Source organism: Pseudoliparis swirei, chromosome 12, assembly GCF_029220125.1.
Source record: "Pseudoliparis swirei isolate HS2019 ecotype Mariana Trench chromosome 12, NWPU_hadal_v1, whole genome shotgun sequence".
In the NCBI taxonomy this organism is placed as follows: Eukaryota; Metazoa; Chordata; class Actinopteri; order Perciformes; family Liparidae; genus Pseudoliparis; species Pseudoliparis swirei.
Window position 1 is genome coordinate 7,514,471 of NC_079399.1, and position 16,234 is coordinate 7,530,704.

The following is a 16,234-nucleotide window of genomic DNA, read 5'->3' on the forward strand; positions in this document are numbered from 1 at the left end:
GCCGGCGCATGGTCTCCGCTATGCGGCGCGATTGAAACGTCTGATAGTTCTCGCAGATGTTACGTCATCTGATCGCCAAGTTTGAAACGCCGTTTTGAGAGCGCCGATCAAAACCGATAATGGGAATATTGGCCGATATGGATCGGCGCCGATCAGATCGGTGCATCCCTATATAGTCCAGGTGTATTCGTGCACGTCGGGCTGTTGAGTGATCAGCAGCTGGCCGCTCTGTCCATTCACCTCACAGTTGCGTATTGACCAGACAAGAAGACACGCTTATTAACTCGATTACTATTGATCAAAACAGAACGAGGGTTCGGCTGTAGCCGACTTGAAACATACTGTTGAGAACATATTGGCTGACATGCACGTGATGAACAGTTTTTTTTTTTTTTTTTCATCGCAGACTTTTTTTGCCTTAGGCGCTCGGGAAAACGGCGTAGGCGCACGCCCAAATGTTCTCTGCAGGAAAAACCCTGCTATTATTATGATTATAGTGTGTTTGTTTTGTATCTGTTGACTCGGAGAACCCTGCAAAAATAATTCCGATGTGTCTGGACTGCTGGTCTAGGCACAGATGGCAAATAAAAAACCTTGAACCTTGAACCTTGAGATCCATCTGCATGCTCTTCACTTTCATATTGTGTCAATAAAAGGCAAATGTATGTAATGTTTGTTACAGCAACTAGCAAACTTGATATCTTTATAGCCAGAGATTCCGTGCTAAACCGGTTTCATTTGTTCACTTTCGGCAGAAAAAAGGTGCGTCTAAATTTTTTTTTAGGGTTTAGCTGCCAAGTCCAAAGCTTTCTTACTTGTGAAGTACCTCTAAAGTTTATTACAGCCTCCGTAGCCAGTTGAGCCAACCAATGAGGAGGCTCGGTCATAGCCAGCTAAACATACAGGTTTAAAGGTTTTATTTGCCATTCGTGCCAACAGCCCGGAGCCACCGGACATCTAGGTCAACAGTTTATAAACACACGTATGAGCTGAGGTGCAGTCATTTAATGACACATTTCTTTGCTGTTGTTATTTTTTCTAGAAAAGATTGGCGTGGCCAACATGATGTTCCTGTACGCCGCCATGAGCTTCGTTCTCCTGGTGTTCGTCATCTTCTGTGTCCCGGAGAACAAAGGGCGCACGCTGGAGGAGATATCCAAAGAACTGGCGAAGAAATAAATGGCAGCTTTCCACGCGATCTTAACGTTGTTCAGAGATCAGCAGCAGCAGCACGTCCGTAGAGATTTTGGAAAGTCGTGACGTTTTTTTTTAACACAACTGAACACCTCACCTGAAGGAGAGCGAAGGGCCAATGAGGACAATATGTTAGCACTGTTAAGACTTTGGAGTACATCTGTACATCCCCCGCATTTCCAGTTGATTCCTATCATGACATCTTCGTCATGTATAGTTCTACATCCTAGAAAGGGATCGTGGAAATTGCATATATAGGAAATAATTAAATCACACTGAAGTATTGTGGGAATTTGCTCAAACGAGGATATCTCAGGGTTCACGATTGCTCGTTAAAAAGCAGGACAAAATATAACGAAAAGAATTGAACATATTTATAGAATGAAATATATTTATTTTATAAAATATATATGATATAATAATATGAAGAGTCATTGGGTCTCTTTTTAATAATAAAGCTCCAATGATGCTGTATAATTCTTCCTCAAGGCCAGGATAGAATTGACGAGACTTTACTATACAGCCTTTTAGTTTTCTTTCCATTTTGGACTTATTTACATTTACAAATGGGAATGATTAGACGCCAATCACTTGAAATGCCTGTGTATGTAACATTCTTTGGGATTCAAGATGATTTCCTTTATCATAATGAATATGCTGCTTTGTTGTCTGTAATAACCTGAACAGGGCTCAAAGCCGTCATGCTGCAGAACACACCGTCTACACACTGTGGCTACCGCAATCTACACGACACACACATGGGGAAAGGCCACAGGTGTCCTTTACATCTTATGGGATCAAGCAATAACAAAATGTATAATGAATCTACACTCCAAGCAAGCGGTCAAGCAAAGAAAAACTGGACTCATCAGATCTAGTCGAAATATTGGACTGACTGTAAACCGTTGGCGTGAAAAAAAAAGTATAAAAAGTGAGGGATGTTTCTTTTTATTTTTGTGTTGTGACTTGTGTTTGTGATGCTAAAATCAAACCTCCGTGATTAACAAGAAAGAATGACCATTCTGTGTGACCATTTTAATATCTGTACTTTGACACCCCGTCTTTTTTTTCTTCTTTCACGTTGGAAAATGCCGAAACGTATTTGCAACGTCGCACTGAAAAGCTTCGCTCCACCTGTAATCAGGAGAAGGCCAAACGAGAGGACACGATCCCGCCGTGGCGTTTTATAATGAACCTTTATTTTTATACAAAATACAAAATTCTGAACAAATGTCACAAAATGCTCAGTTGACACCGGTTCAAAAAGTCCACATACTTGAGACGTGCCCGAGTTCTTTCTTTTCTTTTCTCAACCTCTTTTCCATCAGATCCCATACATACGTCTACGTTGCCTGTCATTAGGTTTTCACATTTAAAAACACTTACACATTGTTTCTTGTTTAGGAAAATTATATTCTATGAAGGTGTTTTTTTTTACTGGCTAAAACTAGAATCATGGGCTCTTTGAACACTGTGCATGGTCTTATGTTCCTTGAAAAACTCATGAATTAACTGCCATACAACTTTGTATAACTTGATACATTTGTAATTTTGAGTTCTTTACTTAAACATTACCATCCATTTTTCTCACCGACTTTTCTTTTACTTTGCCCTGTTCCCATGCAGCGATTCCAAAGACCAATTCTGGACAGTGTTTAAGAACTATACTCCTGAACTATCTGCCTCGACTTGTCCGTCGCCGTGTTAAGTGAAAGACGGCGACCGCTCGGCGACTCGTGTCCGTCGTTCCCTTGAGACGACATCTGGATCGTCCGGTGGCCGGCCGTGGCCAGAAGTTGGCCGAAGTGAAAAGTGCGTTGGGGATCTGTAGCTCCACACACCACCTGAGACATCAAACATCCCTTCCAACCCCTCCAAAACATGTAGGACAAGCGATCTTGATCTGTACATTGTCCGGCCGAGAAAAAAAAAAAAAGATTTCATCTTTCCCGTGTGTTTAAAACTATTGTTAAGAAATGACAGTGAATTAAATGAAACAAGACGTCTGCATTCCGCTCCGACGCCACAGTTGAGGAACAAGAACGCGTTTATCGTCAACTAACCAAACTAAGTAAGGACATGCGAGAAGCCAAGAATAAAAACAATCTGACGAGAGTATATTGTGAGTGGAGAAGTCCATCTGCAACCGGACCTGCTCGTACTTTGCGTACGCGTGGAACGGTCGCGACTTCGCCTACGGGGAGACGGCTGTTCTTCTCTTTGGGCAGAAACGCGGGGAATGCAGCGGACGCCTCGTATTTGCGTTAACGCGTCGACAAACGAGCCGTGGACGGAGTAGCAGATGTGACGGCGTCTTGTATTATAAAAAGGTTCACGCCGCAGTTTCTGAGTGTGTTGACTCTTCGCAACTGCTAAGCATTGAAATGGTGAAGACGCTCGATGAACTGGTCTTTCTGTGTCCACGCGACCAAAGAAGCGCTCAGAGGCAACAGAGCGAGCAAACAGGCGCCTCGCGCTTCGGTGCCATGTCGGCTTTGTCAAACCGGTTTCCCCCCCGACGGACTTGATGTTTAAAAAAGACGTACACTTGCAGGTTAAGATTGTTAAAATCCCCAAAGTCACACAATCCACAACAACAATACATTTTGGTGAGAGTGGGAACTCGTAAGACTCCAACTGGGGTTGTCGAAGGGTTTTGTTTCGTTTTTTAAATCCAGGTGACATCCAGGCTCTTGGTCCCGTTTGCAGTCTGAGGCTGTTTCCGGCGAGCCATAAAAAGCAGGTAAAATCCGAGGGTAAAGTGCTTCCTCAAATCGGTCACGCCTTTGTCCGTCTTTCGTTGCTCCTCCTTCCACTCGTTCTTCTATTTGCAGAGGGCTCTCTTACACTCGAACAGCAGTGGGTAGATGTGCTCAACCGCTGTGGCCACGTTCTGCACATTTGGTCCTGGAGCAGGGGATAGGGATGGAAGCATGAGAATAATCTTAGAGTACAATTAACAGTGAAATATGGCAATAAATCCCACATACAGACGTTTACAGAATAGCCGGCACCATCGCAACGCAGCTAATAAACTATTTCACCCCGAGTGAAATGCCTCGGGGAATTGGGTTATTAACAAGCCGCTTTTCTGATAGACACAGAATATAAAAAGGGCATTACCACAACACAACCTCAATCCCATAAGCTGGTGTGCGTAAACCAGGGTGAGAGAGTTTCGTCTGCATGTAGGTGTGGCAGTGTGAGAGGTACCTGTAATGGTGATGCTGCCAGTAGAGAACACCTGGACAGTTGCCTTGATGTGTTTGATCCTGTACGTGGCAGCGGGATGGAGTTCTGGTTCGTAACTGACAAAAAAAATAAAAAAAATATTGTACACACATATATTTAAAACAAGTGCACACGCCAGCATGTGTAGGGATATGTTGTCTCTTGAACAAGTGACTCAGAGGCTGCCTACGACAACAAAAAACATCCTCCGTCTGCTCATGGGACCAGAGGTGCTGACCAGTGCTGCCACCACTAGAGGTCAGCCTGTCCGTGCAAATACTGAATCACTTAAAGCACAAAGTAAACAAGACCATTCATGTGATAATACATGTGTTGAGGTGTCTTAGGCGAAACTGAATACAAATCCCAATAAAAAAAGATTGATAATGACAGTGGTCTGTTTTTTCTCTCATCACATTTATATCTCAAAACTAATAAACCAAAGTGAGCATTATTAAAACGTAAGAAATTCAGTCAAAAACAAATCAGTACAGTAAATAATTTCTCAATGCTGCTCCGAAAGCTCTGGGCGGTGGCGATAGTGGTCGTGATGTGTGGTACTGCGTTACCTGGCAATGGGGCGGTTTTTCTTCGTAAAGTCTATGAGTTGGATCGCAAACGGCATGGAGCACACGGCCAGGACATTCACAACTTTGAAGGCTGAAAACCTCACCTGGACAGACCACACACAGGAGCACACGGCAACGGATTCATCATTTCACATCCCAGGAGAACTCTCGTCTTTCAATCTTGGTCTTGCGCTGTCCACCCAATAAGTAGACGACTCTGCATATTCAAGCGTTGTACTTCGGTCTGACACTGTCCCATGATGGAGGATACGTGGAAAAATCACTCGAGACGTTTGGTTGACTTATTCTCGGCTCCTCTTAGAACCCGTGTCGTCAAGAAAAGCCATCGGATCTATCTGGCCTCTCGGCCCTCTCTCCCCCTGCACAGAGACGCTGATTTTTAATTGGAAACTGTGAGCATGAACTCCTCCACACCAGGTTAGGTGTGCAGCATAAGTTACCATGGCGATCTTGCCGAGAAGCCAGACTTTTACGCCCAACATACTTCTCCACCCCACTAATCTTGCTTCGTGGTTTACCCCTCGCTGTATAACACTTTTAAACTGAATAAGAATGTAAAGGAAGTGCAGTGAGGCTTAGGGTTGTACCTCCTTGGTACAAATGGACCTTACTATACTAACCTTCGAGGATACGAGCACAAACTAAGACAAATGAGACATGAGAGTTCACACAAATTTGGGAAAACCTCACCCAACATCCACACCAGACTTTCTTATCTGCCTAATAATTGAGTCAACATGTCAAAACTTATCGTTTTCCGCTAGAAAATTATGTAAGAACGTAAAACGACTTGAACCTGAAATAGACGATCTGAAATGTGAACCTCTGACAGATATTAAAATAAGCTACATTTTTGCATTCGTATACATGTGTCTGCCTTTTCCCCCCCAACAAATAAAGTGTGGCATCTGTTATGATGGAGTTAACCAAAAGGTTTGCTCACCTTGAAGCCGAGTTTCTGCAGGACGCGTGCTAACCGGCGAGCACCAATTTTTGCATCATCCTCACTGAACAAAAGAAAAGAACAGAGTGAAAGTCAGAAAAACAATCCGGTGCCTCTCTGCAGGCACGGGCACAGACATGTTGGGGGGCGGGTGCTCAAACCCCCAAAAAAGGGCACCCATCGCCAAAATGATTCATCTACTGATCACTGGAAGTTAGCAAGTAATTGGTTGCTACACAAAACCTGAAACACATTGTGTTGGGCGAAGACATGAGAGCTAAACAAAATTACATGTTTTCTATTACTTACAATTTATTTTCATTTACAAAATGATGGGAACGAAAAATTCCATATAATCAACGTGCAAACACAAGAACTCAAATAAATGCCCCGTCAGATATCAAAACACATTTGGGGGGACTTGATGTCAGTCATGTTGATTCTTAAATACTGATGAATGAAGATAAAATGTGTCTCCAGCAGAAAGGGCACTTTCCTCATCCAGGGCAAAAGGGGCCGGTGCTTGAGCACCACTCGGGGTCTGTCTGTGCACGTGCCTGCCTCTCTGGTTTGGCATGCAGAAGAGGTGAAACACATAAATAGAACCTCGTAAAACGTGACAGTTCAAGGCACAAACAACCAACGGCGTTGAGTTTGAGGTGGCTGATTTGCCTAAAAAGATTATCACTATCTCTGATGTGTAATGTCAGCATTGCAGGGTTCTTACACATTTTGACCGATGGATTTCCAGGACTTTTCCATGACTTGAAAGCAAATTTCCAAGACCAAACTGAAATCTCGGTAAAAACATGAAAAATGTGAAACATTGTGCATATTGAGAGCGTACGCCGGCTTATATTTTGAGCGTTTTTCTTTAACCCTCCTGTCGCCTTCGGGTCAATATGACCCGATTCAATGTTTAACCCTCCTGTTACCTTTATATTTACTAACATATTTTACCCTTGAGGTCAATATGACCCCAGCTATTAAAATCTCCAGAAAATTATTAGAATTAATATTGTTTTCCAAGTTTAAGTGTGAGGTACTTTATGTTTGTTTGTTGACTCCCGAAAGAACACCGACATTAAACATTGAATCGGGTCAAATTGACCCGAAGGCGACAGGAGGGTTAAAAAACATTTTCATTATTTCAAACTCGGCGTAAATGAACATGTGATTATAACAAATTTCCATGACTTTTCCAAAACTTTTATGATTTGAGTTTTTTCCATGACTTTTCCAGGCCTGGAAATGACTATTTTAAAATTCCATGACTTTTCCAGGTTTTCCATGACCGTACGAACCCTGGCATTGTCTCTGTGACAGGTTGGACACATGGTATCGCCTCCACATTATTGGCATTTGATGTTGGGCTACATTCCTACACGGGCAATAAGGAGGCAAGACATCAGCAGACAACACTTTCCTCATCAGAGAAAATCAATCGGCCATTGGAAACAGCCAACTCCATTTGTTATGGGCAGCTCCAGATTTTATTGTTGCACTTCCAGTCAGTTAATGGTCTGTGTGAGTATCTTACCTTGTTGCTCCAGTGCAGATGATTTTCCCCGAGGACCAGATTGAGGCTGTTATTCTGGGTTTACGGAGCTTTATCATGACTTTCTGAAAAAGTGGTCAAATTTGAATGCTGACAAACTGACCCATTTCATAAATGCAGCACATCTTTACATAATCAAAATAAAGGGGAGCTCTTTCGCAGTTTTTGACTTCCTTACCCCAAATTCTGGTTTATAGATGACATTATTTCCCTCTAAGGCAATGGTGCGCAGGTTGAGGTGGCACCTTGTCCTGAAAGTTGCCACCACATTGGTGATGATGATATCAAGTGCATCGTCATTGCTGGAATCCATGAGGAAGTGTGCGGTGCGGCAAGAGGACCACAGGAGCGTTCTCCTCACACATGTATCATCAACGCCACAATCATCTTTTCATGGACGGACAGGGAGACAAGTTGAGCTGGAAGGGATTTTAAGAGGGAGAAATGACAAGTGTCAGTGTTTCACAAATCTGTTTTAACTTTGATTACCTTCGCATTGAAAATGCGGAAGGTTATGTTTTGATCGCCGTGTATTTAGTTATTTATTTATTTGTATGCGTGTTACTCGCATAACTCAAAAAGTATTAAACCGAATCGCATGCAATTTGGTGGGATGATTGGTTATTATCCGGGGAACATTTGATTAGATTTTGGGATCTATCGGGTCAAAGGTCAATGTCAAGGTCACGAAAAGGTCACAATCTTCTTTTTACCATAGCACGGTCAATTTCGATCCAATTGGCATGCAACTAATGCCAACATGTTCATAATTCAATGCCCAATCTTGTGATATGCGAAGGTATGCGCTCTACCGAGTGCCCGTTCTAGTTTTATATGTTTAACATATCTTTATAAAGACTACAAATGCAATAGCCCGTAGCCTTCATTTTTATCATCATAACATCAACACTCAACTAACACACAGATAGAGTCCGTATTATTAAATGTTGTTTTTAAAACGTGAATAAAAACGTGATGCAGGGGGCTCAACTTTGCACCTTAGTTGCAGCACCAATTGATCCGGTTCCCCAGCTATGTGGTTCCCAAACACTCGAAACACGAATCAGACATATGCAACATATTAGAATAGTGAATTACACAATTCGTAAATGTAGATATTTTACATTACGGTACTTCTACGTTATTTGTTGCGACGTGTCATTAACGTTAGCTTTCCCACTGGGGATACAGCATCATCCGTTACCGAGCGTCCGTAGCTATAAATCACCAAGCAAGAAGAAGGCAGTTGGTACATTGGAGGCTAAAGTCGATTTAAAATGCATAAGAACCTGACGTTAAATGTGCGAATGATTACGATTCAGCTCGCCACAGAAAGCGAGTTGCATTGTCGTTACAGCTGACCCCAGTAATGTTACAGAGTAACGCAACTGATAAGCTTGTTTAGGGAATTGATGCTAAACTAGCAAAACCCTTTGCTAGCCGAACAAACGGCTGTCAACTATAAATCGCAAACTAAATCAGCATCACGACATGGACTGACGTGAAACGTGGCGATATCAACGGCTGTAAATGAAGAGTAACGACACCCTGCTCCCGTTGGGAACACAGCTATCAGTTAGCGAGCAACAAAGAGAGTGCGCAAGCGGTAATGAATGAAAAGTTGTTAGCTAAGCTAGCTGACAGGCTAACTGTCTAACGTTACACTGAGGACGAGGTATTTACTCCGTTTCCGGTTGGGTTTGCGTGCAAATGAAAAATGTGTGTATCTGGAATGTTTGCTTACATTCTTCAGCTACCTCATCAGTTAGCTCAGTGCAGTAACCTCGAGACGTAAACAGCACAGTCAACGGTAAAAAAAAAAAAAAAAAAAAATTCAGGACAGAGCCATCCGTGGACACCGAGCAAACTCTTTTCCGGTTTTAGGTTTTTCAAAATAAAAGTAATTGACCTAACGAGTTTAAACATACTTCATTTCCGGGAACCGTATCAAAATAAAACAATAGTAAGTTAAAAAAAGCCAGAAAGGCCGATCACTTTCACAAGAAATGCAGGTCACTGGCGTATCACTTTTTAAAATTGCTAAAAATAGTTTTTCCAGATTTTCCAGATTTTAGGCAAAAGCCATGCCTCCCTGCAGCACATATGATCACATGTTGGATTTTCAATCGCATCAAATATGAAATAGGAAAAAACACATATTTCCTCCAGGAGATATTTCATTAACTCATAAATAGTTCTGGCTGCCTACGCAGATACACCTGAGCAGTAATCACTGCCAGTACGGTGGTATCTTGCGCCGCCATGTGGACAATGAGGGTTGTCTCGGTGGGATGGAAAAGCTCACATGTTTTCTCACCATGCCCTGCAGAAGGAGTTTCTAATTCATGTTATTGCCAAACTGCTGAATTAATGTTGACTCATTAAACGTTATAAATAGTCCAACAAAGGGTTAAAGTGCTTGTTGACCGTGGACAAATTCTGTGTTCACAGATTTGCCTTTGTGATCATCTACGTTTGCCAATATTACACTTAACAAGCTTATGTTAACACTATTTCCAGATAACAATATGCAACTTCCCCCCCCCCCCCCCCCCCCAGTGTTTATGGTCTATTGACATTCAAACTATGTGGATTAGTACATCTCTGAGGAAAGTGAGCACATCTGGTCAGTAAATAATCCTCAGGGAATTCTGGACAGGCTACAAAAGAGGAGAAGGAGTAAAGTTTGGAGGCAGTTGGGAATGTTTGTGTTATCAATGAGAGAGTTCGCAGCCGCTCTGTGGTTCATGAATGAATTTAGTGAATGGATGCTGTCCTGAGGTGCCTGCTCACTGTTACATCCTGCAGTGACCGTGACTTTTCAGCAGACTGATCATGACTTAATGAGTTTTTTTGTTGATTAGACTTTTCCTTGAGCTCATTTGACTGGCCTTTACTTTATGTAACGCTGCCATGAAAGTCAATCTTATAAGAAGGACATATACTCCTTATTAAATAAATGTGCTTAAACTAAACACAGATTTAAATGTGTGAGTCTTAGTGTGCACATTCAAATGCGTTTGTTTTCGAGTGTTAATATCCATGACTTATTGTTTGCTTATGCACATACTGTATACACATTGCGTCCTGTAAGCCAGCTCTTCTGCCAAGACCACTGCAAACACTTCTCTCTCTGCTGGCCTGCGCCCAAACAAAACAGAAAAATAACTTCTTTATGATTCAGCCTTGTTATTATTGTTCTTCCTCCCTGGTTACCAAAATGACTCTTTTCCCTCTCATCGAAACCTCCTGGGATTCTCCCGGTGAAATATAGCCGTGTAACTCATGTCAATTCTGCACAAGGGCCTTGTTCAGATTTCCCAAGATGTTTACTATTACGGGTTAGATTTAGAGCAGGTTAGGGAAGTCAGACCACTAGCAATGGTGGTGTGTGCGTGTGTTTGTGTGTGTGTTGTAAGGAAGCTGACGCAGGGCGCAGGAGTATGTTTATAGTTGGTTGGGCTGCACATCATTGGGGCAGCATATTCCCAGCGGAACAATGCTCTTATTCTCATTTGGTCATAAAATGCAGCATGTAAACACACAGATGTGAGCACTTATGGCTTAATAGATGCAGATATGTCTAAGAATAAATAGACGGTCTTTCACTTTAACTACCCCGTGTGTTTGTGCGTTTGTCAAAGAGAGGGAAAGTGAGAGATAAAACATATTTCCATGCTTCTGGGAAATGTGTGCGCATTATGAGTAACACTAGTTTTTATTTTATTAGTTTTAAAATGACACAGAAATAAAATGTTTCATTTGGGGAGGAATCATATTATCAACCTATAAGCGAATGGAGGCCACATATCCATTCATCTCAAGGTCCCCAAAAGGCGTGTTTTCTTCTAAATGTCTGGATATTTTGGTATTCATATTCATATGCAATGAAACATCCTCAAACGAGGCTGTTTTGTGTCTTCCATTTCCCCCAATACACAATGCCATTTCTTTTTAAAACTTGACTCGTCCGGGTCAGCAGACGCCTCTTTGCAGAGATGTTCTTCAGGGGTGACCTCATTGTTGCCTGTAAACTGGGCGTGTTTGTCAGGACCCCAGTGTTCTGTTTATGTTGGGCGTACATCACAGGCCCATTTCAAAAGGACTTAGACAGCGAAGTTAAAGCTCTTGAGAGGCTTTGTAGTGTTGTAAAACAGAGTTCAATACTGGTTTGATGGCTTTGTGGGAACTCTATGTCACGTCTTTACCAATTTGAGTTTCTTCAGCAAATCAACAAGTCATGTGGGATGCCGAAAAATAAAAACACAATGAAAGGGATCGAGACAATAACAGTAAGCGGCAGGAGATACGACAATGACAATACGTGCCTTGAATATGCATGGCTGCATTTCTGCATCGATGCATGTACACTGGTTCTGCATGCCCACATGCTACACGTGTTTACTTATGAGTGAGTGTTCCTGTATGAGACAGAGACGGATAGTGTGTGAGTTTGCCGTGTGGAGGGAATCCAGTGCTCTGGTAGTGCTGCTCTGGGGTCTCCCAGTGTAAACAGAGACGTGGGAACGACCAAGCCTGTTTATATCAACTCCCATTCTTACTCGGACCAGTCAGCCAGGCATCAGGGGCACAGCCAACGCACCAGTCTCATGCGCATACATGCTCACCCACACGCATAGAGTTGCATGGTACAGACACGCATGTGAGCAGGCTTGTTTTACATGCAGCAATCCTAAAATCCTCGGCTTAAATTCATATTTAGATTCTAGGAAAATGACTTATTCATCAGAAATAGGGGTGTTAACCCACTCATTCAGTTCACACATCGTAACACTCAACATAGAAAGTCATCTCAAACCCCATGAATTGTTTTATGAAAACAAACACAAATCTTCTTTTTCAAACTGGTGGAATTGCGTTACACGTCGTCTTCGGGAGAAAAGTGCGTCAAGTAAGCCGCAGGATTTAATTTGCGATCACATGACTTAACTAAACCTCTCCTCAGACATGACATATCATAACACATTTATGTATATTGTTAAAGTCATATCGTCTGTACATCCAAGTATATCAGCAGAAGCCAAACTCTCTACCTACTTACTCGCCTCACTGTTGAGGAGCCAAAAAAATGACATCCAACAAAAACATAAACAAATTCTACAAAGAAGTGAAATCCCCTCAGCCTGCCATCAGCTCCAGAGGTGAGGCCGCACTCAGACAGAGAGACAATCACTCCAACGCTCATCATGCCAGATTGGCCTAACATTAACAGCACCTGCATAAATGTTATGGAGTTCCCTGCTAAGCCATGTTTAGACTAGTTTTGGAAATGATGACACTGCCATGAACATTATCTGGTGTGATCCAGTCCGCAGAGAAAGCACCTGCTTTTTCCAGAAAAACATGAAGAGAAATATTGCAGAGGGAGCTGGTTTAGGATGAACTCAAAGTGTCTTATTTATTACTAAAATGTAACACTTGGCGGCAATATTCATATGCAAATGATGTGTATTTAGATATCTTTTTTTTAAACACTGCCTAACTGCCTCTTTAACTTAAATTAACAATTATACCGTACACTTTTTCTCTTGAGCTGAAGCTTCAATATGACCATTTACAGGTAAAGTAGTAATAAAGTATATCAAAATCCTTCACCGACTTCAAATCAAACAACAAATAAGCTAAAATCAGATCTAGTCGCTTCGGAAATAAATTTACGATTTTCAACAACAAGCTTTATTTGGTATAGTCAAGCTCCTTTTTGGATAAAATAATTACACAAGGCACTTTAAGTGTATGCAAGCTTGTCTCAGAGGGTTTTACAACCTGTACACCATCAACTTAAACAAGAATAAACTCATAAAAAGGGTATCAACCTCAAAAAGAGCAAAAGTGGGATGCCTAAAAAAAAAACTATGAATATAGCTGCATGAAACTAGTGCCTTTGGACATAAGGGGGAAATCCTGCTGTCAAAACCTCTTTTTGTGGATCCTTCCTGACCCATGAACTGGGGCCCACTGGCCATTTTGTCAGCACCTCGGACAGCCCGACACACAGCCAGTGTTTGGATAGAGAAGTAGTTGCTGTAAGCCTTGTGAAGTGTATTCTTCTCTCTCTCTCTCTCTCTCTCTCCATAGAGAACAGAGTAATACAAAAACAAACTGGCATAAGAGAGTGGAGGAGTCCATCTAAACAGCACCTAACCATCACAGAAGAAAACCACACATGCATTAGCTCTTGGGGGGGGGGGGGGTCCCCTCAATTATAAACCTTGTTGCCTTTTGAGATAGTGTTTGTGTGTGTGTGTGTGTGTGCGCGTGTGTGTGTTTGCAATCAGTGCAATGCATCATTGTCACTGCGTGTCTTAATGTATACTATGCATGTTAATGTACGTATAGGAGAAGAGGGCGGGTGCTAAAAGTATCCTGCATCTCCATGCGTGTGTGTGTGTGTGTGTGAAGAGTCTCCTAAACTTCGTGCTGGTAAAAGTCTGCATTTTGGGGGACTGGGGGAGGGGGGGGGGTGATGACATAGAAGGATGTTTTGGGGTGGCGTTTGGTGAGCGAGTTGGGGTGAAGGTGCAGAATGATGATAGGAAGGGGAGAATATGTGTGTGATAAGGAGTTGTTGTGCTTGAGCAGCAAAGAGTTTGGGAGTTGTGTTTTGTACCGTGTGCGTTTGCCGATGTGCACACACTCTAATGTCTCTGCTTTTGCTCATACTTGTGTTTGTGTGTCATAAAACAAGGCAACAAAGATCTCCCACTCATATGTGAGCAACATGCGCACACAAGTGCATGCCTACGCACATGTACACGCACACACGCACACACACACACACACACGCTCGTGCACACACTGATATCTAAATTAATGGTCTCCTTGGGGAGTCATCCAAAGGCCACGGGCGTTTGGGAGAAAAGATTCTTGGAAAAAGGCTTCATCATCAGAACATGTGCTCATTAGTAACTCCATCTTAGCCATCCAGAAAGAGAGAGAGAAAGAGAGAGAGGTGTAGACTTAGGAATACATGGACAGGGTTATATACTTATCATGTTGAAGAGGCATTTACTTTACAGTCTCTCCAAATGACGATGAACGTTGTAGATAGAGTGAAGCGAAGGAGGAATCAGCCATCGGTATGAGGAGCCAAGCAGGTAATGAGAAAAGAGCCGAAATAGTTCAAAGAAAGTCCAAAAGCAAAAAATGAAAGAGTCAAAAAAGAAGAAGATTCTAAGCAAGTTAGACTCCCACTGTCTCCTTCAGCCTCACTCTGTGCAGGAAGTCATTAAAGAGTAAGCCAATAAAGCTGTGTCAGATATATCGTATCCGCGTCCTCCACAAGGATAATAAAATATTGGCCTCCCATTCTCATCAGACACAAGGATCAACATTTTACAGGCTTACGATGTCCTCCTTTGGGGTTCAGAGAGTTTACTGAAGTCTTGTTGTTAGTTTTAAACATAATTGTTTCCGGTTTCATTGACCATGACTCAGAGAAAAAGGACATCCTGGATAACACAAAGGTTTTAATGGTGGGAATGTTCATCGTAACAAGTCAGCAGCTCTGGCATTGAGGTTTGTTGGCTATTAAAAAACAATTTATTTGATTTGGGTATATGATTGTGATCTAGGACTTCTTCTTACATTATGTTTGCCTTATCAATCAAATCTCGGCCACCGGGGGGGGGGGGGGGGGGGGCTTTATTACACACTAAGGAAAACATTCCATTGTTTCATCAGGGTTAGCAGGGTTCACCGTGGACAGGTCGCCCGTCTATCGCAGGGCACATGTAGAGACAACCATTCACGCTCACATCCACACCTAAGTGCAATTTTAATATCTCCATTTAAACTTGAGATCCGTGTTATTGGACTGTGGGAGGAAGCCGGAGAAACCCGGAAGGAACCCACGCTGCCACGGGGAGAACGTGCAAACTCCACACAGAACATAATAGTGTGTACTTCTAAATATTTTATATAATTTCTGCCTATAGATCCCCCTAGATTACTTTTATAATACATATAATTCTAATCATGTAAATGCAATGTATTAGCCACTGAGCACTATACATTTGGAGTCAGACTACCTGATGAATGTATATGGACATATGATCTTTACTTCGGGTCAGCAGCTCCTGAGAATATAACTTGCTAGATGATCAAACAGCCACTTTAAATCTCTCTATCTGTTTGGTGCTGGGCTGATGGTTCATTAGAGCGTTTTGGTAAGAAACAACGTTTCCTGGTACGCAATCTCGTTTCTCCCGGCCGTATTCAGTTTTTATCATATTTGGACAAGTATTTAATATCTTATGCAAACAAAGAGGCTAGGATGGAGAGGGGAAAAGAAGCCCATGTTTCTGTTTCTTTTGATAAGACTCTTCCAAAATAAATATACAACATAATGTTAATAGAGCAACAAGAAAAGGAATTATTCATGTTCAATTTGGTGTGAATTATGTAGATAGATAGATAGATAGATAAATAGATAGATAGATAGATACATAGATAGATAGATCGATATATTGATAGTTAGATAGATAGATGGATGTTATATAGATGGATAGATGGATAGATATCAAAGTAAAGGTAGGAAACGAAAATAGCAATAAAACCTAATGGAGGGATCGAGAAGGGGAAAGAGAGTGAGGAGACGAGGTTAATCCAAACAGACGTGTGCCAGGTTATTTTTACGACAGTCCCATCAGCCATTATCTTCCTGCTCTGTTATGGTTTGGGATAAATACAGACCAG

The 16,234-nt window shown here is 42.0% G+C and overlaps 2 protein-coding genes across 6 annotated transcripts in view; one reads left to right on the forward strand and one right to left on the reverse strand.

The window, feature by feature from the left end:
• slc2a12 (solute carrier family 2 member 12) overlaps positions 1-2,145 on the forward strand; it is a 17,663-nt gene extending 15,518 nt beyond the window's left edge. For all 4 annotated transcript variants that reach the window (XM_056428403.1, XM_056428401.1, XM_056428404.1 and 1 more), the window contains exon 5: positions 1,043-2,145. In XM_056428403.1, the coding sequence (XP_056284378.1) occupies positions 1,043-1,179 (137 nt within the window). In that variant the 3' untranslated portion in view covers positions 1,180-2,145. The remainder of the gene's footprint in view (positions 1-1,042) is intronic.
• A 226-nt stretch (positions 2,146-2,371) lies between these two features.
• Positions 2,372-9,350, reverse strand: tbpl1 (TBP-like 1). Of its 2 annotated transcripts, XM_056428406.1 has the most exons (7): positions 9,261-9,350; positions 7,695-7,935; positions 7,499-7,581; positions 5,959-6,022; positions 4,995-5,098; positions 4,408-4,502; positions 2,372-4,101 (listed from the first exon to the last, which is right to left on the reverse strand). In XM_056428406.1, exons 2-7 carry the CDS (start codon positions 7,827-7,829, stop codon positions 4,019-4,021), a joined length of 564 nt encoding a protein of 187 aa, XP_056284381.1. In that variant the 5' UTR covers positions 7,830-7,935; positions 9,261-9,350; the 3' UTR covers positions 2,372-4,018. The 2 variants fall into 2 exon arrangements, with proteins under 2 accessions (XP_056284381.1, XP_056284380.1); XM_056428405.1 differs by having other exon boundaries at positions 4,014-4,502.
• Positions 9,351-16,234: the final 6,884 nt, after the last annotated feature.

Excerpts from the sequence above, each read along its gene's own strand:
- tbpl1 (XM_056428405.1), bottom strand. The coding sequence starts at position 7,829 with ATGGATTCCAGCAATGACGATGCACTTGATATCATCATCACCAATGTG. Across the intron at positions 7,582-7,694 it reads TCTATAAACCAGAATTTGGG|AAAGTCATGATAAAGCTCCG; the intron begins GTAAGGAAGTCA and ends CCACTTTTTCAG. Across the intron at positions 6,023-7,498 it reads ATCTGCACTGGAGCAACAAG|TGAGGATGATGCAAAAATTG; the intron begins GTAAGATACTCA and ends TCTTTTGTTCAG.